This window comes from Pogoniulus pusillus, chromosome 11 (assembly GCF_015220805.1).
Source record: "Pogoniulus pusillus isolate bPogPus1 chromosome 11, bPogPus1.pri, whole genome shotgun sequence".
In the NCBI taxonomy this organism is placed as follows: Eukaryota; Metazoa; Chordata; class Aves; order Piciformes; family Lybiidae; genus Pogoniulus; species Pogoniulus pusillus.
This window is the reverse complement of record NC_087274.1, coordinates 2,354,524-2,380,370: the sequence shown is the minus strand read 5'-3', so window position 1 is coordinate 2,380,370 and position 25,847 is coordinate 2,354,524. Positions and strand designations below refer to the sequence as shown.

The 25,847-nt window shown below is 42.3% G+C and overlaps 1 protein-coding gene across 3 annotated transcripts in view; it reads right to left on the bottom strand.

Moving 5' to 3' along the window:
• Nucleotides 1-1,135: 1,135 nt before the first annotated feature.
• RHOT1 (ras homolog family member T1) overlaps nt 1,136-25,847 on the bottom strand; it is a 28,974-nt gene continuing 4,262 nt past the window's right edge. Inside the window, exons 3-21 of one of the 3 annotated variants that reach the window (XM_064150545.1) lie at nt 23,295-23,376; nt 22,056-22,099; nt 21,211-21,264; nt 20,398-20,450; nt 19,768-19,876; nt 19,088-19,189; nt 17,623-17,721; nt 17,147-17,255; nt 16,093-16,213; nt 15,347-15,431; nt 14,093-14,238; nt 13,415-13,515; nt 13,041-13,171; nt 12,651-12,734; nt 11,804-11,923; nt 10,695-10,897; nt 9,231-9,353; nt 3,737-3,880; nt 1,136-2,310 (exon numbers count right to left, since the gene is read on the bottom strand). In XM_064150545.1, coding sequence (XP_064006615.1) covers nt 2,193-2,310; nt 3,737-3,880; nt 9,231-9,353; nt 10,695-10,897; nt 11,804-11,923; nt 12,651-12,734; nt 13,041-13,171; nt 13,415-13,515; nt 14,093-14,238; nt 15,347-15,431; nt 16,093-16,213; nt 17,147-17,255; nt 17,623-17,721; nt 19,088-19,189; nt 19,768-19,876; nt 20,398-20,450; nt 21,211-21,264; nt 22,056-22,099; nt 23,295-23,376 — 2,028 coding nt within the window. In that variant the 3' untranslated portion in view covers nt 1,136-2,192. The remainder of the gene's footprint in view (nt 2,311-3,736; nt 3,881-9,230; nt 9,354-10,694; nt 10,898-11,803; nt 11,924-12,650; nt 12,735-13,040; nt 13,172-13,414; nt 13,516-14,092; nt 14,239-15,346; nt 15,432-16,092; nt 16,214-17,146; nt 17,256-17,622; nt 17,722-19,087; nt 19,190-19,767; nt 19,877-20,397; nt 20,451-21,210; nt 21,265-22,055; nt 22,100-23,294; nt 23,377-25,847) is intronic. The other 2 variants (XM_064150543.1, XM_064150544.1) reach the window with 2 other exon arrangements.

The following is a 25,847-nucleotide window of genomic DNA, read 5'->3' as shown; positions in this document are numbered from 1 at the left end:
TGGAGTCTGGTTTGGAAAGTACAATGAAGGAAGCCGGCAGGAAGGTGACAGGACCAGAGGTAAGAGACAAATCAGTTACAAGAGTACAAGTGTGTAGAGACTCGACCAGGCTGCAGCAGCCAGAGCCCAAGAGCAATGGCTCAGCTTGGGGCTTTTTTCCTCTGTGCTCCCTGAGCCACACACTGTCCCCTCACAGTGCGGAGAATCAGCACAGGGTCCCGGAGCGCTTGGCCAGGGACCCAGCGAAGGTTGCAGCCCTCGCCTAGGTGGCACAGCTGCGCGGGTTCTCAGATGGAGCAGCAGCAGTGAGACACCAGGACTTGTGCTCTTTGCCCAGCTTTCACTCCGAGCCAGTTCCGCTCCTCATACCAGAAGGCCTACTTGTACAAAGGTAGGCAGGGATCTACTCGGTGATTCACCGGCGGGCAGCCTGCCTCAGGAGGCCTCGCTGTGAGGGAAGGCGAGGCCTCACCTCAGGCCAGCAGCGCTTCCCCCCTAGCCGCCGGGACAGGCCTTTTCCTGAGGGCCAAGGGGGCCGCGATCGTTTGGGACGCTCCAGCAGCCTATGACGGCACTTCCCCGCCGCTAGCTGGGCTTCAGGAGCCGTATCACACACCACAGTGGGTGCCCAGAGGACAACCCCCGCCCGGCGGCCGCCAGCACCGGCGGCGGGCGGAGCCGTTGCCCTGAGCGCTCGGTGGCAGCGCGCCCCCTGGCGGCCGCTCGCCGGCTCCCTCCGCGCCGCGCCGGGGCGCAGGAGTCCCCCGGGGCGAAGGCTTCCCAGGAGCGGCTCTGGCCTGACTGCTGCAAGGTCAGCGCCACACAGGCATCAGCATCCACAAACACCCCCGAACCGTTCACTCTTCTCTCCCACTCCCTTCTGTCCTTGGCAGCGAAAGCACAGCTCATGGCAGACTCTGCCTTTGTGTTTCTCCTGTAAAATACCCTTGAACTTGCTTTTGATTTCTGACACAAAACTATCACCACTGGCGGCAGAAGTTCTCAGATAACTCAAGAGAAACTGCACAGCCTTTAAGCTCCAACAACTGCTCCCTAGGATAAAGGAGCAGATTTTGGTGGGACCACCTTTCAGGGCCTGAGGAAGGAGAAAAAAGGAGCAAAAGGTAAACACAAACACAGTACACAGTTATTTTATTGAAATACTCGAAAAGGCCAGCAATGGAAAAATAGGTTTGTCATGAGGAATTAGTTTGATTTACTTGATTTACTTTAAAAAAAGCTGTGTCTCTAGGTAATTCCAGCCCGTAACAGAATGCACTGTGACCCATGCAGCTAATATACTAGAGCAGAATAGGCACTGTGTACTATTTCAGTTTTATCTTATCCACAGCTCTCAACAGGGATGACTGACAGAGGTGAGAAATTAAACAGCAACACTTGGTTGAATTATAAACATTTATCATATACAAGTTTGCCCATCGGATGAGAAGGGTTATAAAACACAACATAATGGGAGATGAAAAACACAACTTACAGATGGCAGATGAAGCTGATCTGGGGGCAGGGTTTCTGTTTCTTCTTTTAAAAGAAAAATCAGACTGCCGAGTATGTCCCTGGTCATGTAAGGTACAAAATCACAGGCCAGGACTGCAACAGTGACATCTTCTTGGAATACATAATTAGTGGGGAAATTTGTTCGTGAGTTAAAAGTAACAGGTAAGAATGAAAATCACCCATCCTGCCTGGTACAGCTTAAATAGTCCAAAATGATTAACTCACTGCAGATTCATGTGAAATAAATAAAGCAATCCTTAAGGAAGTTTGTTCCTTGAGTTGAACCTATTCTACTGAAAATGAATGTCAACTATACAGCAGTATGTCACCATGGTGAGACACCCAAGGACAGCATTTTGAATAGCTTTTTGGGAAGCAATGTCTTACTGCTTTACTATGTACAGGTTATTTACATCAGGTTCCCTTTTGGCCTCACGAGTTAAGCCATTTAAGCTGGCTGTTAAGATGCAATTTCCCTCCCCCCTCTTTTTTTTCCACGCATTATGCAATAATACCTTAGTTAGAGCTATAATTTAAAATAATCTTATGCATGAATTACAAATATTAATAAAGTAACTCTGCATATATAAATATTTCTAGCAGAATTTAAAGCATTCAGAATGTACATAAAAGTGGGGAGTTTTGATTTGGTAGGGCCAGATGTGCTTCTTCTCAGATCACCGTTGCTTTAGTAGCACTTTGTACATAGCAAAACCCAACACTGCAAAGACAGTAGCACCAAAACTTGCTCGGAGCCAGAACGTGGAGCTCTTGAGGTCCGCTTGTGTCACGTGCCTAAAATTTAGCACACATACACAACCAGGTTAATTCCACGACAGCAACGTCAGACAGCTTGTGCTACGCTACTCTGCTTTTGGAAATTCATCACTACACTTGTCACAGGCAAGCAGCAGCTCACAATTCAGCCTGACAAGCGCTAACGCTGTCCTGTTGCTTTGCTTAAGAGCTTAGGACTTGATGTGTAGCCCTGAGCACGAGTAGACCTCCCTAAAGTCAAGAGCTCACACAGCTGAAGAGAAATGCAGGAGCAGATCATTAACCACGAATGTGGGGAGGGCAGTGTGTCTTCTTGCAGAGTACCAGCAAGCATTCAGAAAAGGGGAACAAAAATAGCTACAAATAATTAATAACCCACACTGAGAACAATTCTGTCCAGCAAAACCCTTGGGTTTAAATGCTGAGTTTGCTTTCTGGGAAAAAACTTCTCAGTCCATTGAATACCTACTTATACTTCTTCCCTCCCCAAAAGTTTACTGACAAGTAGCAAGCAATATTTTTCCAAAAGCTAGAATCAAAAGGAGGACCACTTGTAAATCCCTTTCTTCCCAATACAGTCACAAGAACAGCAATAGAAACAGTCATCCAATACCAAGCTGAAAGCTAGGAGAAAGTGCCAGTGAACAAGCAGTGACAATGGCATCAACAGAAAGAGACACGATGGAACGAGAGTATGAAGTGACTGTATGACAGAAAAAGCCACATCTTGCATGACAGTAGAGAGAGTCAACAACCCAACTCTCCCAGATACTGCAGAGGGCTGTGAGCATGCTCAGTTAAACACGCTGGCCATCCTCCGAAGTAGTCTCAAGTATGACAGCTTACCAGAAAGCAGGAGCTACTGTTTAACACAAGTTACCAGAAATGCCATAATTCAAAGCACAAGAAGTTCCTAAACGACAGCAAAGTTTGGTTTGTTTGTTTTTGTTTGAGGTAGAACAGAACTCCCCTAGCCTAAGAATTTTAGCCTATGTTAGTCGTCATCGGGTACTCAGGGAGTAGGAAGTAGGAGCACACAGAGGTCCTGAGCATACAGAGTGCACAAGAGAGCACCTGCAGAGCTCCGGCATAGAAGCTGTTTAATAAAGCAGGAATTGTTGCTATCAAAATACACAAAACCAGTTCAGGTTATTCTTTAGTGGATACTTGCAGGAGCAATATAAGCCACAGAGATCATTAGTGTGCTGTTAAACCACATGCTGAACAACAGGCTCTTTGCTGCACAAACAAACAGCTGGAATTGAAAAAACCCTAACCTTATTTAAGAACATCTTGCTGGATTAGGGGACAGACCAGACTCATTAATTCCTGCAAGCATTAGTTCTTCTTGACAAACTCTCTGCAAACTAGATGTCAAGCGGCTTGCTGAGGGCAAGAAAGGGCAAAGGCAACAGCAAGGGCACCTCAGTTTGGCTGTTGTTACCTGTCTTCAAGTACACGTGGACCAAGAGATGACTCCATGAAGATGGAATCTTCTACAGAGTTGACGGCGTGCACCTGCTGCATAATACTGCTCTCCTCGTCTGCTAACAGCATGGCCCCCAACTCATCTATGTAGGATCTTAACCTTTTTACACACATGCACAGTTTGCAGTTCATAGCATGGCTCAACAACAGCAAGGGTCTCAAATATGCTCAAATAACAAAGCCCTGTCATTTTTAGCCATCTAGCCCCTGGTTCTTGTGCAGTTGTTAAAAACGTAGTGCTTGGGGAAAAACAGGCACAAATAGAGTTTGTACTTTTGGAGACCTATGTGAAATATGATTTTATGTGGCTAAATGCCATTAAGGACAAAGAAATCTACTTAACCATCCCCAAAGCCTCAACTTTTATGTGTCCAGAGGATGCTGCAATACTCCTGCACTGCAGGCACAAGCTGGAGTCCCTGTGCTGCTCCCACAGGAATGACTCCAACACATCAGCCTTAAAACTGGCAAAATCTCATTACTGTTGATCATTCCATTCAAGGCTACAATTTATCCCTAACACATGGTGTTTTACTAAATCCCTTTGCCTTCAGCTCTGTGAATTATAAATCTTACCTGTGTACAGAAAATAACTCACATGTATGTAGCATGACTTCAATAGACTGTGACAAGCTGTGTTGGGTATTTGTGTAACTAACAACTCTCAAGTTCAACTTGGTCAATTCAAATGTCCTACTATTTATATAATTTAAACCCCACCCCTTTAAATGAGCAAAGCACCATTTAAAAATGCAAACGAATGCTTCTGCATTGCCTCATAAAGCACTATCACATCTAGAATTTATGATTCCTATCTATAATTTGCCTCATTTTGACTTTGGTACAGGTCTGTACTTAATAGTTTGCAAGAAACTTGCTGAGCATACTTCATCCTTTTAAAAACAATTAATACATTCTCAGTCATGACAAAATCCTCTTTTTGTGTCTAAAGGGAGAGAAAATCAACTCTGATCTCTTTTCTAAGCCTACCAGTAACAGATTCATTTAAATAATTGAACTAAATCAAGGCAGGGCTTTGCCTTATAACCTGAAGTAAATCTATTGAATTCAGTAAGAAATTATTGGATTGAGCCTCAAAAAAATCCAAAATCCTAAAATCCTTCCTGAACTGCAGAACACTGTGGATGTTAAATTGCTTTGAAAAAAAAATCCAGTTTTTCTTCCTGAAATGTTCCTTATGCTGTCATAAACTCCATGTTTGCAACTTTGATCTCTGATACTCTTTAGCTGCATTTAAAGGGGAAAAAAAAACCCTGTCTGAAATAAGAGAAGAGGATCAATGTCTGATTTCACCCAGCACAGGATTTCTGACCTGAAAGTGGTGGCCATAATGCAGAAAAACTTCTCGATGCATACTGAAAACCTCTACCTCTTCAGCAAATAACAGACAGGTTTTATTTCAGTGTAGTTGTGTTTATGAAACTACATTTCACCAGCAGTAGAAATTATTCCTGCCTTGCTATGTTAGAGAACTTCTCTCCAAGGGTAGAACATCCACATGGATCTGCCCATATACACACAGTAGTACTTAGGAGGCCATAAATAAAGCTGTGTTTGAAACTTTTAGGAGCAACAATAACTATCTTTCAGAAGTCCCAAGGCAATTGGTGTGTGTATTTAACCACACAGCCAGTTCCATGCAGATAAGCGAGTCTAGAGACATTGCCTTTGGCAAAAAAGTAATCAGATTATAATGTATGTTTTGGACAAAAAGACAGATTTTGTTCAACCTACTCTTCCTAGTGAGTCAAGCAATTTGCCATTTGTTGACTGAGATCTTTGAAATCTGTGCAGGCTTTCTTTTAAGAGGCTTTAACAACTCTCAAAAAGTTTGCAGCATGCACTCCTCAAGAGGTTAGCTGAGCATGCCTGCCACGGTTACACACAGAACTGCTGAGTTAGGGGCCAGTGCTGACACTTTGCCTGTGTCAGCAGCAGAAGAATCTCAAGTCTGAGAAGGCTTAATCACAAAAGCTGGAAAACATTCCTGAATTAACTACAAAAGCATTTTAAAAGCCCAGCAGTGAGGCCAAACTAGTTCCATGGCTACTCACACCAAAATAAGCAGATTCAAACAGCCAGCAAGCAGCAGCAGCCTGCTCTGACAGACAACAGGTTCCAACAGTAAAACGTAAGCAGTTGGATTCCAAAAGCATCGCCTAGCACGCGTGAGCTGCTGCAGCTGCCCTCCAGGCACATATTTTCTTCAGATGCAAACCAACTCCAGCAGTTTGACTTCCCCCCCATGCATTAATCATTTCAAATGTGAACAGCTCCAAGTGCATCTTATCTACAAACAGGTAAAGAATGTCAAGTGCTAATTCAATAGATTCTATTTGAAGAGAAATCAGGGGGTGCTGCTTCAAATTTCTGCTCAGTCTGGGGCACCAAGCAGCTGAGAGGAGGAAGCTAGCCAAGTAGAACAGTGGTACCCTGGCCTGGTTTGGGGGACACCTAAGCATGGAGATAGATTTCTGCAGCCAGACTGAATGCTTTTGGAAAACAATCTTTGTACTCGTAGTGACAAAAATGCTAGGGTATAGCCTGAAAACGTTCCCATTGTTACAGGAAAACTTCACAGGAAAGGAAAAATAATCTTCCAAAGAACTCCTGAAACGTGTGCAAGTAGAATTTCACTTCTGTTACACAGTATAAAAAACTTCAGGTGGAAGAAAAACATGCTCTGAGAAGTCTGCCTACCTGGACACCACAATTCCCATGCACTAGAGTTCGGTTGTTTGGAAATTAACTTAGCTCACAGGAAAATGGCACTACTGTGCAAGCAAAAGGCAACAAGTGAAATGACTGAAACCCAATAAAGCAGAAAAACACTTAAAACTGATGCTCTGGAGTTAAAAAAAAGCCAAAAATCCAAGCTCATTGTTGAAAAACCCCCAAATCCAAAGGTTAGAATGACATAAGCAGAAACCTTGCTTTCACAGTGAGGTAAAACAATGTAGAAAAAGAGATTAAGTGCCAGCCAGACAAATACAAATGAACATCTAAAGGAAAGAACAAATCAAAAAATGTAAGAATAGCAGAGGAACAAGTCTCAGACATGCATGTGCAGTGCTGCCTAAGAACCGACAAAGGGTGATCCTGGGTAGTTCAAACCAACAATCCTCTTCTTCCTGCATAACAAACATCTCCAAACTGAACTGCCATGTCTCCGAACATGCCTTTGGGGTTGCCTGCAGACCCTTGGGACATCCTCTGAAGTCTGTGAAAGAGAAACTGGAGGTGGGCATGGGCTGGTGCTCGGTTGCACAGAGGCAATGTTCTTCCTTTAACGGCCAAAGTGGGAATATTCAAACTCAAATGGATGTTTTGTCTTAGTGGTTAAGCATTACCTAGCAACAAATAACGCAGGAATTTTCAGGTTTACCTACTTCCACTGCCCAAAGGTTCAGGACAGAAAGGGACCAGGAGAACAAGTACTCCTGAGAAACCTTCCACTCATCAGTAGTCAGCTTTTGCCAACCATCTGACCAAATGCAAGCACTTGTAAAGGCAAAATAAGAAAAGTTATATAAACTCCATCAGAAAGCCCTCCTTGATTCCAACCTTTGTCTGACCTAATCACAGATCATTAGCTTAAGAACACATCTAAGGAGCTGACATGTTTAAACAAGGAAACCACCTCTCCCCTCGTCGGTCTACAATTAGGAGCTATTCCCTCTTGCTCACAGAGACCTTCGCACAGTCAGACAGCAGTTCATATACTGGATGGGGAATAACCTTTGGGGAGGTGTTTGGTCAAGAAACAGGAAGAGCTGACTTGGAAGAGAGCTGATGAGACCAGGTGAACATGTTGGAAACTTGTCACCAAACCCTGGTGACTAACTCAGTGACTGTAGGCAAAGAGATTCTAGCAAATCATTTTTCCAATTTGTAGGTTCAGTGGAATAGTCTATGAGGAATTCTCCTCACAGGACAAACTTTTTGAGGCTGTAGTAGATTCCTGTGCTTCTGCCACACTATCTAGTGACAAGGTGTGGAATGGCAGCATCCCAAGACTTCTTCTAAAAAGATTTTAACATCTTAAGTCCTTGACAGTGCAACATCTAATGCAGGACTCCAAAAACCCACTGGTACAAACAAGAGGAACAAGCCATAACAGCTTGAGGATGTGTTATAGAGGTGATTTTAGCCTCAATAACAGGGTTGGGATTTTCTAGGAGTGACTGCTGAATGAAGTTTTAGCACAATATCCACAGAGACTGCTGTTGTAAGGGAATTTTGTCTAAGGGATTTCTGTTGAAGAGATGCAGCACAAGCAGGCTCACTGATATTCAATCTTTCCTAGGCTGATGAGTTTTCACCCTTCTCTGAACTCTCTCTGCTTAATACTTTTTTCCTGGATAAGGTAGTGCTCCCCAGAGAGGCTCAGGACTGCAGGTGGGTGTAACAGCAGACCTCCTATGTGTGCATAACCTGCATTTAAAGGAGACAGCCACTCTTACTTGGAGCAGTGACATCTGAAAGCAGCAAGAAGTAATAACATACCTGGACCAGCAGCTTGTCTCCTAACCATGGCCTTCAAGTAGACACACTTATCATAGTTGCCTCCAAGAATCACATTTATCATAGTTGCCTTCAAGAAGGCTATAAAGGATGGAGCCACTGCACTACGAAATTGTTCGGTTTGAACTCCCAATTGCTGAGGTGAGATGAAACGTGCTGAGGTGTTAGTAAATCATGTGTGTCAGAAGCTGCCTGCAGCACACACAAGACAAGGTATAGCACTGTTTTCAATGCTGGAAACCTGCTCTCTCTCTTTACCAATTGCTTTTCCCAAAGTGCCTGCAAACATTTAACCGTTCTGACATGTTATGTTTCATTCAGAGAGGAATTGGATGTTTAAAGCTCTATGTTTTTTTACACAAAATAGCCACTCTGAGCAAACCAAGCACAGCACACACACATTCCAGGAGTTCCCAAATACCAAGCAACTAGCAAATGCAAACAGGTAATGTTATACAATGCTGCTAGAGTCAGGCTGTGCCTTTAAAGAAAGCATTTGTGCAACTGCAATCTAAGAGGCAGTACCTCTGATCAATACTAAGCAAACCTATAATGTCTCAAGAGAGACACATTACACAGATTTACAGACACCACTTCATGTCCATTACTGGCTCCCTAGAAACACAGTCCTAATTTTCCACAGCATTTGCGTAATCACTAAGTGCCTGAATCAACTTCCAAATTGGTCACATTTCAAAGAAATCACTGGACTAAGCTCACAAGACCAAAGGCACCTTCAAAGTTAAACCAAGTTTGACAATTTCATGATAATTATTAAATGAAGCATCTGCCTATTCAGTGGCTATGGAGTGAAAAACCTGCAGTGCATAAGGTTACCAATTGCTTTTGCAGAAAACCCTTTATTTTCAAAGCACACCTGGTACCTAGTAAATAAAGTTAAGGACCTGTTAAGAACTGCAGTGAAGAGTTTGTTCTTTACAGATTGCAGCAAGTCTGAGTTGAGGAAGTTCTGACAGATGCAAAATGTACACCTGTTGCAGGCGCACATACAGCGTAACCGGGCATGGCTGCGAAAACACACAGAAGGACAGGAGTTGAAATCTTGCTCATAAAATCAGGTGCACATTAGGGCTGTGCCACAACCAAGAGAGATTCAGGATTAAAAAGGGTACATTTGAATGAGTAAGGAGTGGAGGAAAAAAAATACACTGGGGAAGCAAGGGTATAACTACAGCTGTGCAGAGTTTTGAGGTCGGATGTTCCATGAGTTGGGCGCTTGGGCATTCCCACCACACACAGATCTGAATAGCAAAGCATGCAGCCTGAAGGAAAACCTTGGCTGAATTTGTTTGGGTTTGGATGGAAAGCATCTAAAGGCTTCAGAGGAAGTCTGCACAGCAATAGGTAACACCCTGTTTTCAAAAGGAAAGTAAGCCACATTTTCTATCACTTGGAATGCACACTGGACAACGTGACAGGAACTTCTACCTCTCCCACCCTACCAAAGGCACATGCTTGAAAACTAAAGGAGAAGCAGGAATATTGATGACAAGACATTGGGTCAATACTGCACTTTAGTGGTTTTCCCAGTATTCCAGTGCTACAAAATAAATCCAAGAGAACAAAACCAAAACAAAAAGCTTTACAAATAGAATTCAATAAGGTCATGATTTAAAAAGAAATCAAATTTTAAAAAATCCTCTTCTTTTGGGTGAAAGTGACATTAGTTCTATTTAATTTAAGGCAAATGTCAGCTGTCATACTAGACTCCATCTGCTGTAATATTTATGTGGTTCAACACCATATTAAAAGCTCCACCCACCAAAAAAAGAGATGCAAAGTGAGCTTAGCAACAGTGAGATGTGCAGTGAAGAACGTGAGCTTATCCTCTATCTCAAGCCCTAAAAGGTGTTTATAGAAATTCTATTAAGAAGAAACCTCTAAGATGCAGCACAGTGCCTGAACTGCAGCACAGTGCCAAACACCCAAAACACAAAGCTTTGAGCAGTGCACTAAAACCTGAACTTGTAATTAACTGTCAACGAGGGCTGCAGTACAGCTTATTCACAAGGATCTCAAGAATACCAAGATTATTTGAGTACTGACACACTGAGCTGTGCACCCACAGCAAGGACAGCACAGAACCCTGCGTATTCATTGCAGCTTGCAGCAGGAGCTGGGTGAAGCCTTAAAAAAACACCTCAGCAACAACAGCTGGCACAGGCTGTATGCTGCATGCACACCAATGCTGTCCCTTTGAAATCATTTGAAGCTTCTCCTCAAGTCACTTTTATCTCTCTGTTGCTAAATCTCAGTGAGGCAGCTCCATCCTCGTGGCTAACGATGCCATGCAGTGGTGTTGTGCATGACCCATGCAGGAGGACAGTGAGAGCAGCTCCAGTACTTACGGATACATTGCCATGGTGGTCAGCTTCACAAAGATATCCTTGCTCGGCACATCCACTGTATTGCAAGTAAAGGCTTGAGGTGGAGGCATTTTGTGTTTTTTGCAGAAATCAGCAGGAGAAATACTATATTCCTGTCTGACTTCATGCAAGTCAGACTTTGCAGCTACCACTAAGCATGGTATTCTGCTATCCATGAAGTGCTGCTGCAAAGGGAAAGGGGAAAAAGTGAAAGCAACAGTGTAGGAAACATTCACAGATTGCATCGAGTTGGAAGGGACCCTCAAAGGTCGTCTTGTCCAAGTTCCCTGCAGTGAGAAGGGACACCTGCAAATAGAGCAGGCTGCCCAGGGCTAGTTCAAGTCAGATCTTCAATCTTCCCAAGGATGGGGCCCCTACCACACCTCTGGTCAACCATTCACACTGTGCACAACTTCCTTCTGATGTCCAGCCCAAATCTACCCTGCTCCAGTTTCAAATCATTGCCCCCTCATATCCTATCCTATAGGCTGGATGTTAGGAGGAAGTTCTTCACAGAGAGAGTGATTTGCCATTGGAATGGGCTGCCCAGGGAGGTGGTGGAGTCACCACCCCTGGAGGTGTTCAAGAAAAGACTGGATGAGGCACTTGGTGCCATGGTCTAGTTGACTGGATAGGGATGGGTGCTAGGTTGGACTGGATGATCTTGGAGGTCTCTTCCAACCTGGTTGATTATATGATTCTATTCCTACAAGCCCTTCTACACAGTTCTGTCCAGCCTTCCTGAAGGGCCCCTTCAGATATTGAAATGCAGTTAAAAGGTCTCTCTGGAGCCGTCTGTTCTCCAAGCTGAATTCAGAGATTCAGCAGGAATGGCCCAAGCTGAACTACTTGCAGCAGATAAATTCATTGTACTAATGTGAGGCATTTGTAGAAGCAGAATATTTTACATAGGCAAACAGATGTATGAGTAACACATCTGCATTTTAATGCATCAGACACATATAAACAGCACTCATAAAGAATGTCTTACAGGGCTGTAACTTGCAGACAGGACCAGTAAGTGACACAAAGTGTTTAGCCAGTGAAAATATCTATAAATGTAAAGGTTTGCTTATATAAACTACACAAACCTTAAAAATCCTGGCACAGTACTCAAAGGACTTAGGGTTACTGACATCATATACCAGGCAGACAGCATCACATATGGTCTCAGCATCAGTTAAGAAGTCAGAGTCGCTGACATCATGTAGCTGGAAAAAAAGATGGTCAGAGAGGCAGGAAAGCTTTGTTGTTATGCAGTTAAAAGGAAATGTGCAACTTTCTTTTTCTCCTGTTTTTTGGGGCTCATTTTTATGTTATCAGTAGAACTAATGGGCTGACAGTAGGCAGAATTAACCAAAAACAGGTAGGAATTCACCACACAGCCAACATATGTGAGCTGGTAACGTCACATCTGCAGGCAATCACAACCTCAGCATAAAAAGTGACATGAACAGTCTTTAGATTCCCATAGAAACTGATGTGCATCAGACACAGCGAAACCACGGAGCTGAGGAGCAGATCTCAGAAAACAAAGATTCCTATCATCAGAAGGAAAACCACAGGGGAATGAGCTTTAAGGGGTTATTTCACCCACTGCAGATTAACTTCAGCCCACCCCGTGTGACAGAGTCTTCATTGCTTGCTCATAACTCATCATATGTCATAACTTGATGCCCTGCAGCATAAACACAATGGTCTGGGTTCTGCACAATTCAGGTAAAGCTCTCAAAAACAAGAGGTCCTGAACAGGCTCAGTTTAAATGATTAGCAACATGTAAAACCAGAAGGTATTTGAGCTGGAAAAGGATCAATGGGAAATCCACACTTATGAAGAGGAGACAATTAAACCAGAAATTTGTTTGCCTAAGACTTTGGATAATTGACTGAATTTTAAGAGTAACCAGTCACATGCAAAACATAATGAGACAACCTTACCAGTAAGTATTTTTCCTGTCCATACACATAGACTGTATTAATGGCATAGTATGACTTGTGTTCTGCACGGATTTGCCTCTGCCTCTGAAAATGCAGAACTCCACGTTAGACCACAGCAACTTCCTCACTTCTGTCCATTTATTAATGAATGAAATACACAAGATCCGTGGTTTACTCTGCAAGTAAGTGCAAAGCTCTGATCTGTGATGTACAATTATTGCACTCAGTAGACATTTGTCTATTTGCTAAATAACTAAATTCTCCCCTCCCCAATAATCCTCTATCCCCTCATAGCACTCTGCAAACTCAGCAATAATATGCCAAGCTCTAAGATAATTTTGCTTTGCTGTTTAACCTTAACTTACAGGTGACTATAAGCAGGTTTCTTACCATTAGATTTCTTCCAAGGAGAGCCTGAAGAACTCCACTTTTCCCACAGCCTTTCATTCCAACAACATTGCATCGGAAGACGTTTCTCTGCGTCTGCTTTTTTTGGAGGTCTATCTTTTTGTCTCTCGTTACTTAGGGAAACAAGCAGAAATGTTTTTCACCAGATGAAGATGCACACAAGTGAAAACATGACATAATTTTCCATTTACACTAAAATGCATACAAACCAATCCGTAAAAATAAACCCAAGGCCTGACTCGAGGAGAAACAAAGAGTAAGTGAAACCAGACAGACCGTTTGTGGAAACCATTTACTCTTAGGAATTTAAATTTACAAATCTACTCAAGTAGTGTCAAATTAACTTTTTTTATTACCTGTAATTGCTGATGCTTGAGACTCTTGTTCTGCAAGTATTGAGTAGCCTAAATAACCCAGGTACTCCAAGCAGCGCTGTACATCTAAGTACGTGGTTAGTCTAGTAGAGGGGACAAAAAGAAGTTTCTGAATTGTTAGCATCTTCACAGTGCTGAAGCAGATTTTTCCTCCTCCTTCCAGACTGACATGCAGGATTCCTGACACTGTATAGTACTAAAGGACAAAACACTCTGAAGAAGGATGGTGGCATTTTTTCCAGTCTGAACAACCAGCAGAACACCATGGAAGCAGCACTGCCTGAGGCCTAGCAACATACACATTTTTCATCCCAGCAAATCATGTCTTCCTTATTTGCTGTATTTTCAATAAGGAAAATGCCTGATGATAGATTATTGCTGTTCATAATATCTCTAAAGAGTAGACCAATGAACAACTTCAGGGTTCCAGGGAGATTTCAACAGTCTGAAGAGACACTTCACTGTTAGCACTAAATACTGGCCAAACCCTGAGCAGGTTGTAGAAGCTGTCTGAGGATGCCTATGAAAAGATGACTGCTTGGGTCAATGTTCAACCATTTAAAATCTAGTAGAAAGAGTGGAAGTTTAAGAAGAATTAACTAAGACAATATTAGCATACCCAGGGGTCTCAGTTACTCACATGTAACACATAACACTTACGTCCACTGAGAGAGAAACCCTTGGTAGGTAATCCAGCCCCTTTCGTTTGTACAAACAGTGTTGTTAACATCAGGTCCCCAGGGCATGTAAGGGAAGACTTTGAACAAATCTTTCAGTTCATCCGGAGACAAAGCACAGTCTCTGTCCTGAAAACAAGCGGAGGAGATCAGGCATACATCACTTAACTCATGTCTGTTTTAACCTGATGCCTACTTGCTGTACACCGGGGTCAGAACAATCCTCATTATCAATGCAGGCTAGGGGACGAGGTGACAGAAAGCAGCCTGGAAGAAGAGGACTTGGAGGTGCTGGTGGGTGAGAAGCCAAACAGAAGCAAGTACTGGGCACTTGCAACCCAGAAGGCAAATGGCAGCCTGGGCTACACCAAAATCAGTGTGGCCAGCAGGTCAAGAGAGGTGATTCTGACATTTCGCTCTTCTCTGGCAAGACCTCATCTGAAGTACCTTGTCCAGCTCTGGGGCCTTGAACACAGGAAGGACATGGACCTGATGGAGTGGGTCCAGAGGAGAAACACCTCTCCTATGAGTTCAGGCTGAAGGAGATGAGGTTGCTCAGCCTGAAGAAGAGAAGGGTCTGGGGTGACCTAAGAGTAGCCTTACAGTACCTGAAGGGGCTACAAGAAGGCTGCTGAGGGAGTGTTTGCAATGGCCTGCAGTGATAGGATGAGAGGCAATGATTTGAAATGAGAGAGGAGCAGATTTAGATTAGATGTTAGGAACAAGTTCTTTAGCATGAGGGTGGTGGAACACTGTAACAGGTTGCCCAGGGAGGTGGTTGAAGCCCCATCCGTGGAGATATTCAGTATGAGACTCGATAAGGCTCTGAGCAACCTGATCTAGTGGAGAATGCCCCTGCTGACTGCAGGAGGTTGGACTGAATACCTTTGGAGGTCTCTTCCAGCCCAAACAATTTGATGATTCTATGCTTCCAAGATTCAAGAAACTGGCTGTAAGACACTCAGCTGCTTTCTCTCTAACCACCCTTCTCTCTTATTTTAAAACAAGGAGCAAATATATCAGCTAGTTAATAATAACTTTGGTAGCACAACTCTAACTGACATCTCCCCTTGCAGACAGAAATACAAACTGCAGACTGGTGCCGACTGCACAGCTTAAGCCAGAGATAGCTTCTGAATAACAGAATGACAAAAACCACACTTCTTGCAAAGCAAACTGATAGCAAAGCAAGGCTCTTAAGTCTAAGGGCACAGACAGACTCAAATGGCAAGCTTACCAAATCGTGTTTATCAAAAATACTTTGAAGAAACAAGTATGCATGGTGATTTAGCTCTGTCGTGCAGTCTGGGGGAATTTTTAACCTGTTTGTTGAAAACAAAAACAAATACAAGACATAAGACATGTTAAGTGTGTTTATGAAACACTAAAACTCAAAATACAGACCTTTGGAATGGTAACATTTGGTTTTTGACTTTTGCATTTAGCTTTAATAACTTGTCTTTAAAGAGATCAAAGCACATATTTACTATTAGGATATATTTATTGTATTATCATGGAATCTGATCAGGTTTTTGTTTGGCTTGGTTTTGTTACATGTAGTTACATGTAACATGATGTAGTTACATTCCAAAAAAAGCTGCAGATTTGGTCAGTCTCTTCACTTTAACTAGGGGACTTGCAAAGGACCTCCTGTGCTATGAAACAGCTGGCAAGGTACAGACTACTCTTTTAATTTGTTGCCACACAGAAGAAGCAACTGCCTAGACTCATGCCCAAAGTTTGTACTGGGAGTCTCTTCTGCCACCTCTCTTACAGAGATAGCAGTGCATGATTTGGTGCAAGAGAACTCTTCCTGATTTTCAGTCACATGATGAGTTTGGCTGCGTGGTCATGGACTAAGGGAGATAGTTGACATAACGATGTGTTAAACACACTACAACAACCTTTTCCCCCTGGCAAAGCAGAAGGTAGCATAAAATAAATGCAAGGAAGTTAAAGACAGCTCAAGCAAGTGACACATACGGGGGAAATAAGTACTCTGGCGTAAGCTCTAAGTCATCGTCGTATCCGAACCGACGCAGAACAGTCCAAGTTGTTTCGTGCCTTCCCCGCTGAATGAAAAGTGTGTGTAGAAAAAGAAAACCTGGAAAACAAATGACAAAACCTCAAGGCCTTCAAGTACTTTACCTGCAACAAGTATTTTTAACAGTATCAGAATCAGACTGAAAACAACAAAGCTTGCAATACACATTCTGATTTTAAACCTCCTGGCTGACACCGCAGCATTATCTACACGGAATGAAGGTTCAGAAATGATCTTATTTGCAGAAGCACCCTTCAAAGAGCCACCCACTTGCTTTTCTGTTGTTGTTTGCTTCTTTCAGCACTAACATTTAGAAGAACTTAGCTGTATGAAAATAAGGACAACAACATTTTCAATGATTTAAAACAGCAGCCCTCACAAGAAGCCTGTGTCTTGTGGACGACTGCCTTTGGTTTTCCTGTACCAGTATAACTGGGTAAGACTTTTGCTTAGCCCCTTGCAGGGTTTAATGAACAATGAGACTTCACTGGTTAGTAAGGCTAGACCTCTCCATTACCACTCTAAAATTTCTCACCAGTCCTATCACACATGTAAGCTGCACAAGCAGAGCAGATACACTGATGCTCAGAAAGAAAACGTTTGTTGTTTCCTTTTCTCCTTTTACTGCTATCATCTGATCTGAGCAAATCCGCACAACTAACTGTTAAAACGTGACAGACACCACACCTTGCTGGCAAGTGGTGGAGACAGTGAGCCTAGAGACAAGATACAGGTTATCTAAGAGACCAGGTCTTTGGAAGCAGCAGACTCTTGGATTCTAACCTCTCTAACAAGAAGCAAGAAAGATCTTACTTTATTCACCTCCTCATTCCCCACTTGGATCATCCTTTGATATCACAGAGTACCCAGCTATTGTAGTCTAAGAGATTTAAGACAGAGATCGCATTCCCAAAGACAAGCTCTTTTATGGAAGAATGACTATCAACTGTGGAGAGACACAAAGCTACCTTTAAGGAGTTAAACAGGGCTTACCTTTTAATGTTAATCCATTATCTGCAACTCCATCACTCACATTTTTCCTGACTACATTCTTTACATCTTCCAAGGCTTGAGGTGCCAGTGGTGTATTGAAACAAATTCTCTATCAAAACCCAAGAAGTGCACGTTAGGAGATGCAGCATGTGCTGTGTACAGAGGAACCTAACACATGCTGATAAGCTAGCACAGCACAACCCAGTTTTTTGGTGGAAATCAAGGTGTACAAATGTTATTTTGTTTTTAAATACAAGCACTGGTTCACTTTCATGATCTGTCTCTTGAACAATACTTAGAAATAAAATTAAAACCATTTCCATCGTTACAGATTCTATGATTCTTTCATGTTCACTTGAGACTTTTATATTTAGCCCTGGTTCCCTTAGCGTTCACCTTACTGCTGCTCCTTCAGAAACAATCACTGATGTTCTAGAATGACACAGTTCTGGTGAAAATATAAGGAAAAGAGTTACCTGAAAGAAGTTGAGCTCTGCATCATTGAGAGTGCCATCGTTATCCTGATCAGAAATCCTAAAGATGCGAGTCAGTGCTTTTATGCAGGCAGGTTTCATCTAAGGAATAAAACAGAGTTCAGTATCTTTCCAGGCTAGAACATAAAAAGATCACACTAAATGACATCAGGCAATTCAATCCCATTAAAACTAATGCTAGCCTTCATTTCACAGTTTCAGAACAGGGATATTCATACAGGCATATACAAAACTAAAAAGCAAGAGGAAACTAAATCTTGACCCAGCACATTTACACCATAACTTTAAAGTAATTATTCCATGTTAAATGTCTTTCTATAATTGCTTAAAGAGCCTCAAGTCCTTCACAGACTGCAAGTGGCACTTCTTAGTTACTAAAAAAACCCAACAAAACAGTTCTGCAAAATCAAGACTTCTTGCTACAGAAAGCTCTACATTACTGAATGATTTTCCCCCTCCATCTAAACATTTTCTGGTGGAGGGGAAAAAAAGGTCTTGCGAAACTAAGCAGCTCTAGAACTACAGGCAACTCCTCCTAAACAAGCACACTGCCACTATTCAGCACTTCAACTGTGGCTTCAGAAGTCTTCAAACATCAAACACTGAGAATCTTCACAGGACTCATTCATCTACCAGGCAAAGCACTGATCATATGGACTATCACTATGACAAATAATTGCTAGGATACCTTCCAAGCGAAGGGAAAGAGACAGTGGCAATTCTCTCCCAACAACTACAGTGCTGATGGACTCTTCTCTTCACAGAGGTCACACAGATTAGTTTTGGAAAACCAAAAGAGATTTCAGTACAATAATTTTATCACAGTATTACTAACTCATAAAGATGACTCTGATGGAAGAAATCAAAACAGTTATTCTCTGGGTTTTTATTTCAAGTACTCATGACTGAGGCAACTTTCCTACTGCCCAGCACTGTGGGAGTTATGTTTAGAGATTTTATTTGCCCAGGATAGCAATGTTTTTAAAAAACATACTCCTCCACAATATACTCAGCTAACTACCTGTGATACTTAAACACCAGCTACTTCACTTGACTCTCATCCCTTCTGCCAGAGTCTCACAAGATGCTCAGAAAAGCTCTTCCCTTAAAATCAGGCCAAGTCTGTAGTATTCTCCCCAAAATAAATGGAATTACTGTGAAAGGTAGATAGACAGGAGAACTGAAATGAACACATGAGCTTGTTCACACTACGTTTAGCTTCTCATTTTACTTAGCAGTTCACATGGGCAACAAGAAAATCTGTCTTCAGGAAAGATCAAATAAATGCAACAGCAAACAATCACCATGGTTCTGGAATGTGATGCTTGACATGTGGAGGGAGAGTGGTGGGAACAGGTCACACTGAGAAACGCAAAAGGAAAGAACAGGAAAGCAATTAACTTCCCTCCCCTTATATTATTTGTTCTTAGAATCTATGTACAAATACCTCTTTCTCCTCTGGGCAATAAAGAGGACCTGTGGGATGTAGAACAGCTTTCTGTGCATAATAAAATAGCTCAGATATATTCTTCAAGTTTTTGGCTGAACACTGCAAGAGAAATCCTTAGGTTGATTAGGCAGTTCCTGGACTGTTTGGTGGTTTCTTCTGAAAGTTAAATAAGCATCAAACTTGTAAGGGTCTAGCCCCCTCTGGTGGGTCCAGTGCTATCTGGAAAACATCCAGCCCTGCATCTCTTCAGCAGTTAATAAAGGAGGTTGCACTGCAATGTGATGTCATACCAAGAACAGAGAAACCATGAAGTTGTACCTCGTTTAAAAAGAGAGGCCTATTGGCCAACGGCATAATTCCATTTCAATACTTTGCAGACACCTGTCTGGCTTAATATTACATTTAATATGTATTTTAAAGGCAAAGTTATGAGTAAGCTCTAAATATTAAATGCTACTGTCAAATTCTTCTAATTATCCAACAGTGCTAGATAATCTTTACAGAAAGATACCACAGGAACTCACCATGATGCTGACTTACATTTGAATATTTTATTTTCAACAACAACAACAATAAAGAAATCCCAATCAAACAACTGTTCTATTAAAAAGCTGCCACAGACGCTTGGCAAGGAGATGTTTTTGTTAGTCATTCTAACTTCAGAAAGTCTTGCATACCTCTACACATGTTTCTATCTCTGTGTATTGATTCATGATGGGAAGGATTGTTTCCATACTGCTGTATTCCACTAGATCAGACTTGTTTCCAACTAATATAAGAGGCAATCTGAAAACAAAAAACAAGGTTAAGAGCTTTAAAGATAGAAGGATGAAAAGATCTAATCCTAATTTAGCACCCTGCCTCCCACCAAAAGCCATCATCTCATTGCCATGATGTAACTAAATATCACTGGCAGCCAACAAGCTAAACAGCAGCAGATTTCAGTCAGTTGTTGTGATACCCTGAGACAGAAATGTGCTGCTTGATGATACACAAGGAACTGATCACACTAGGATTACGCAAATCTAGCATCAGTAGAAAGCCCACAACAGACCACACAACCAAAACCAGTTGTACCATAACAAGTGTCAACAGACCTGGTAAAAGCTGCCCATGAAGCTCAAACCAAATAGCATTGCTGGCAGATGCACCAGACCTACATACTTTAGATCTCTTGTTGCTTGGGCTTCTTACATAAACTTTAAGTTCAGAATGTGGTTATCTTAAACAATTAAGATCCTCAACGCTGTCCACTGCCACCCATCGATGTGCAGCCTAATTCACACGTCCCAGCTTTACTTATGCACCTGCTGTCTTTGTCTGTCCTTTCATTGATGAGAGGAATCCAGCGACTTGTTACCTACAGGGAGGCAAAAACAATCATGAAAGAGACATTGTCAGAGGGAAGAGGACTGGGCTGTGCACAAGTGTGACTGCGACTGCTACTGCTTCTCTCCCAAAACTCACAAAGATGCTGAAGGCAGAGGAACACCCCTCTTCTGAGGACAGGCTGAGGGAGCTGGGGCTCTTGAGTTCAGCTAAGAAGAACCTGAGGGCTGCCCTCATTCATGTTGATAAAGATGTGCAGGGCAGTGTTGGCAAGACAGAGTCAGGCACTGCTCAGTGAGGTCCAAGTAAGGGGCCATGGGTGCAAGCTGGAGCAGAGGAGGTTCCATGTGAACATAAGGAAAAACTTTTTCACTGTAAGGGTGACAGAGCCCTGGAGCAGGCTGCCCAGAGAGGCTGTGGAGCCTCCTTTCCTGGAGACACTCCAGCTTGCATGCATTCCTGTGTGACCTCACACTCCAGGTGATCCTGCTCTGGCAGGGGGGTTGGACTCAATGATCTCTCAAGGTCCCTTCCAATCCCTAACATGTTTAACATCTATGTGATGTTTACCCACAAAAGAGGAAACAATTGAAATCTGGAGTTGATTAATGAGTGACTTTGTCAGATGATTGAAATGACTGAAAACTCAGCAATAATACACCTGTGCATTCTCTGAACCTGATCTCAAACACCACCTTCTGCATTTTAATTATCCAATCCAGTTTCCACATTGCCAACACAGTGCACAAGCAATTTCTCAAGCAGTAACTGGGTAAAAAGTGTCACCATACCTTATCAATAGAATTCTTGTTGTTAACAGCATACACTATACAAATCACATTCGCCTAAAAAGGACAAGAAACAAAAGGCTTGAAATTCCAGTCTGAGGGCCCAGGAGCAAAAGGCACAATTGAGAAGCACATAATAACAGAGTAAGAACACCCTACCATTAGTTAAAAGCTCTGCCTCTGACTTAAGCTATCTGTAGCCTGAACAACAGCTTAAATCAAACAATTTCTATGTTGAGAAGTGCCAAAAAGCCTGTCTTGCAGTGCAACATTCACAGCTTACGCCTGCAGTGAGACCTATGCTACCAAAAAAGCTCAACTGGAGAATCATAACTTGCTGCCTCCACTCAAGCACCAAAGTAAATGCCAGAAATGGAACATGGCAGCATGACAGACTGCAGAGACTATGTGCAAAGGTGCTCAGAAATAACTGAAAATAGGAAACAGAAGGAATGACAAAATTACCAAGAACCCTGTGCCATTCAAAAATTCTATACTACAACATGACAGAAAAAAGAGGAATAGATCTTTCCAGGATAGCATTACTTCTTACAAAGCTGTTAGACCCTTGGCCTACTGATTAAAAGGTATTTAGATTCTGCCCTTGCACTTGGAAAGACAAAACTTAAGCTCAATTCACCAACAAAGTGTCAGTACCTGCTTTTCTTAAATAGCAGAAGAGTTACTGTAGCACAGGGCACAAAACAGAACAAAATGAAATGCCAGGCAACAGAAAGGAGAGTATTTTTTGTCTTCAGTTCAAACTGCAACCTAACACAACGAACTTAAAAGCAAATAACTCTTTAAAAGCAGAAAGCATGTTCCAGTAACCATTCAAGTACCCTTACCTGTGATATTTCATGGTAAAGCTGCTCATCGCTTTGCTCTGCCTCTGCATTCAACAGAACAAATCATCTGTTAACACTAAGTATTTTTGTGAACAAAACTGAAAAGCTTCAGGAACTGCTCTACTTCACAATGCTCAGAAGACAGCCTTGTGAAAGTTCTTGGTGTTTAAATGCCTTTCGACATGATGCACTAAAGAGTGTTTCTACTGTAACACTGAATGAAATCGATCCCTTAACTCCCCAGACCCAAACAGTCTATTACACACATTTCATAGCAGCTATTTTAAAGAGGAAACAACTACATTTGTAGACAGATTCTTTCTGGAATGGTTATTGTTTGCATCCTCTACATTTATCAACAGCCCCCTCCTGGGATAATAATCAGCAACACTGTTCTATAACATAAACTTCTACAACAGAAAATGGTATGTGTTAATTTTACTGCAGTGCCTTTTTTCCCTCCCTCATTACCAACGTTCTGCAGACCCAATTCATGAATTATTTCACCCAACAGAAAGAAAAACTTACTCCATGTAAATTTCAGCTCAAATAACAACAAAAAAACAACAAATAAGAACAACTGCATTATTTCTTCGTTCTAAATAGGTATACATCCCAAAGGTATTTCTACAGGAGTGCTGGGAGAGTGAAGACAGGAAGGTTATTTGCTAACAGGAGTGCTGGGAGAGTGAAGACAGGAAGGTTATTTGCTAACAGGGCCTAATTCTTTATTATAATAATGGGACAAGGATTTTTCTGGCTGTGCAATAGCTTCACAACTTAATGACGGAGTATGAACTTTGATACTGAGCCTATCTACCCTTCAGCAAGGTCAGGATTAGAATAGATCAAAAAATGAAAACTATCACAAAAGGCTAAGGTGTTCAGACTCAAAAATGCAGAAAGGCACAGAATAGAAAGTAAAGTGCCCTGCATCCCAGCAAATTCTTTACTGGAAGTAGTTTTGAATTCCATGAAAGCACTCAGCTTTGAACTGCAAATCTGTCACCCACAGAGCATTGACTTGACTGGAATATTGCCACCACTGTCTTTCACGCAAGTATCAACCGCAGTGAATTTTGGGCTTTGAATTAGTCAGCATCACTTGATGTAGTTTTAGTCCATGAGTTTCTGCTTTGAATCTTTTCCTATCAGTACCAGTACAGCTGCTGAGGAGGCTCGAGCTAGACAATTCCACACCCAAGCGGTTCAGCAGCACCAGTGTTGTGCAGTCCTTACCTGAATAATCCACTATGTGTGTTGGCACTCTTTCAGGGGTGACATCAGCTGGAATGGTGATTTCTTCAGCTCGTGGTGGAACCTCAGGTTGGAAAGAAACAGCAAGAAAAAGCCTTTAGAGATAATCCAGAAAATTCAGATGGTCAAAAAAAGGTCACATTCTGTAACGCACCTGCCTATTAGTCAGCTTTAAATACAACTGCTAAGTGGTTCAAGAACTTTTGGAGTGTTTTGGGTTTTTTGGCCATGTGCTGAAGGTCACTGCTACTTTCTCTCTCTCTCTCCATTTGTCTCCTCACTGAGTAAGGAATAGGCTGCCTAGGGAGGTTGTGGATACCTCCTCCCTGAGGTGCTGAAGGCCAGACTGGATGAGGCCTTGAGCAGCTGAGTCTAGTTGAGAGGTGTCCCTGCCCATGATGGGGAGGTTGGAGTAGATATCTCTAAGCTTCCTTCCAACCTAAGCCACTGTACGATCAGAGTTAGCACGCCCTTACTGACAGATTGAATATTGTTTAATCTGTGGATAAATGAATTAATTTTCCTACAAGATATCCTCATCTCACACCTGCTGAAATCAGTACAAGAACTAGCCCAGGAGCACTGCAGGAGTTGTTAAAATTAAAATAATTAAGGTATAGCAAAAAAGCATGACAGACAAAACTTAAGTCACAATTTTTACATAGTCATAACCTGACAACTTCCTTACTTTTGATAGAGTGTAAAGCACTAATTTCAGAAAGATCTGGGTATCACACAAATAAAAACTGTGTGCCTGAAGTGCAAAGCTGCTGTTACTGCTGGTCATTTTATTTCCAGAGAGCACTAATCCATATTCAGGAAGAATCAGCTTAAACTAATCTTAATGAAAACTTCCTGCACAGCTATTTATTTATTGCCTTTTACCTGCTGGCATTACACTTTCATGATACTTTTGTTTTCCTTCGTTAGAAAAAGGAAAAGAGCCAATCACCTGAAGCTCTCTGTAAAGCTTCAGGCTCTCCATATATCTTCATCAGGAATAATTACTGATAGTATCCAGGATATCAAACACTATTTCAGAGTCTGAGATATCCTTTCCACACACCCATACAGCTCTGCTCTGCATGACTGCCCTGCAGGACTTGGACCTGCCTCTTTCAGCAGTTTTTGGGAGTTATTTCCATGATTTCAGGCAGATTTTGTGTTTGTATAAATAATCATAGAAGGAACAAGGTTAGAAGAGACTTCCAAGATCATCCAGTCCAACCTAGCACCCAGCCCTGTCCAGTCAACTAGACCACGGCACTAAATGCCTCATCCAGGCTTTTCTTGAAGACCCCCAGGGACGGTGACTCCACCACCTCCCTGGGCAGCCCATTCCAATGGGAAATCACTCTCTCTGTGAAGAACTTCTTCCTAATATCCAGCCTAGATCTCCCCTGGCACACAGTATCTATGATTTCTGTGTCCAGCCTACACCTCCCCTGGCACAACTTAAGACTGTGTCCCCTTGTTCTATTGCTAGTTGCCTGGGAGAAGAGGCCAACCCCACCTGGCTACAGCCTCTTCTTTTTTTACAGAATCAGTCACGGTTGAAGGGGCCACAAGGATCATCCAGTTCCAACCCCCCTGCCAGGGGCAGGGACACTCTACCCTAGAACAGGTTGGCCAGAGCCTCATCCAGCCTGGCCTTAAACACCTCCAGGGATGGGGCCACAACCACCTCCCTGGGCAACCTATTCCAGGCTTTCACCACTCTCATGCTGAAGAATTTCCTCCTTTCTCTTTAGAGAAAACTGCAGGAAGAGGCTGAGAAGTGAATAGAGGCCTACAGTTCATTCAATCTATCAACAACCACCCTGCCAAAGAAATGGGTCTGTGAGCAGTTCAAGGAGAGAAACTGGAGCTCCTTTTTACCTGCAAGGTTGGGAGCTACATTCAACTACGTTAATAATCTAATCTTGACTCACAAACTCTGGTAACCTTCTGATTCGCATTAAACACAGCACATGTAGCCTCAAAGGGGGGCACATGACGTCTATTTTAAGACTTGTGATCAGAAGAAATAAACATTCATGCTTATATGTAAAAAGTTTAACTGTTTGCAGCAGCTGCACTTCTCTTTATGATGGAAAGAGCTACATGTGTCTCTTTTAAAGGAATAAAATGTAGAAGTAGCTTTACTCCTCTTCTGGAAGAAAGCAGTAAGAGTGGTTTTTACTTCAAAAGAGTAAAACACCTTTCAAAAACAGAACTGAAGGCAGTGTCTAGTCACAAAACTTGTCTAAGTGTAAGGTATACAATGGGACTTTGAATTCCTCATTCATTTTGCAACCTACTTTCTCTTTAAATACAACACACAAAAAAATTGAGGCCCTTGCCTCTTTCAGCACCTTCTCATTTATAAGTCTATAATGTTGAAATATGTTGCCATTTATGACCATTTTCAACTGCTTAACATCCCTCCCCTGCCCCACCAGCATTCCTCACATATAGAAAAACCAGTTTCTTTACCCCTGTGAAAAACAAGAAGGGAACTTGGATACAATTTAAATTCCCAATCCTCATGCAGAG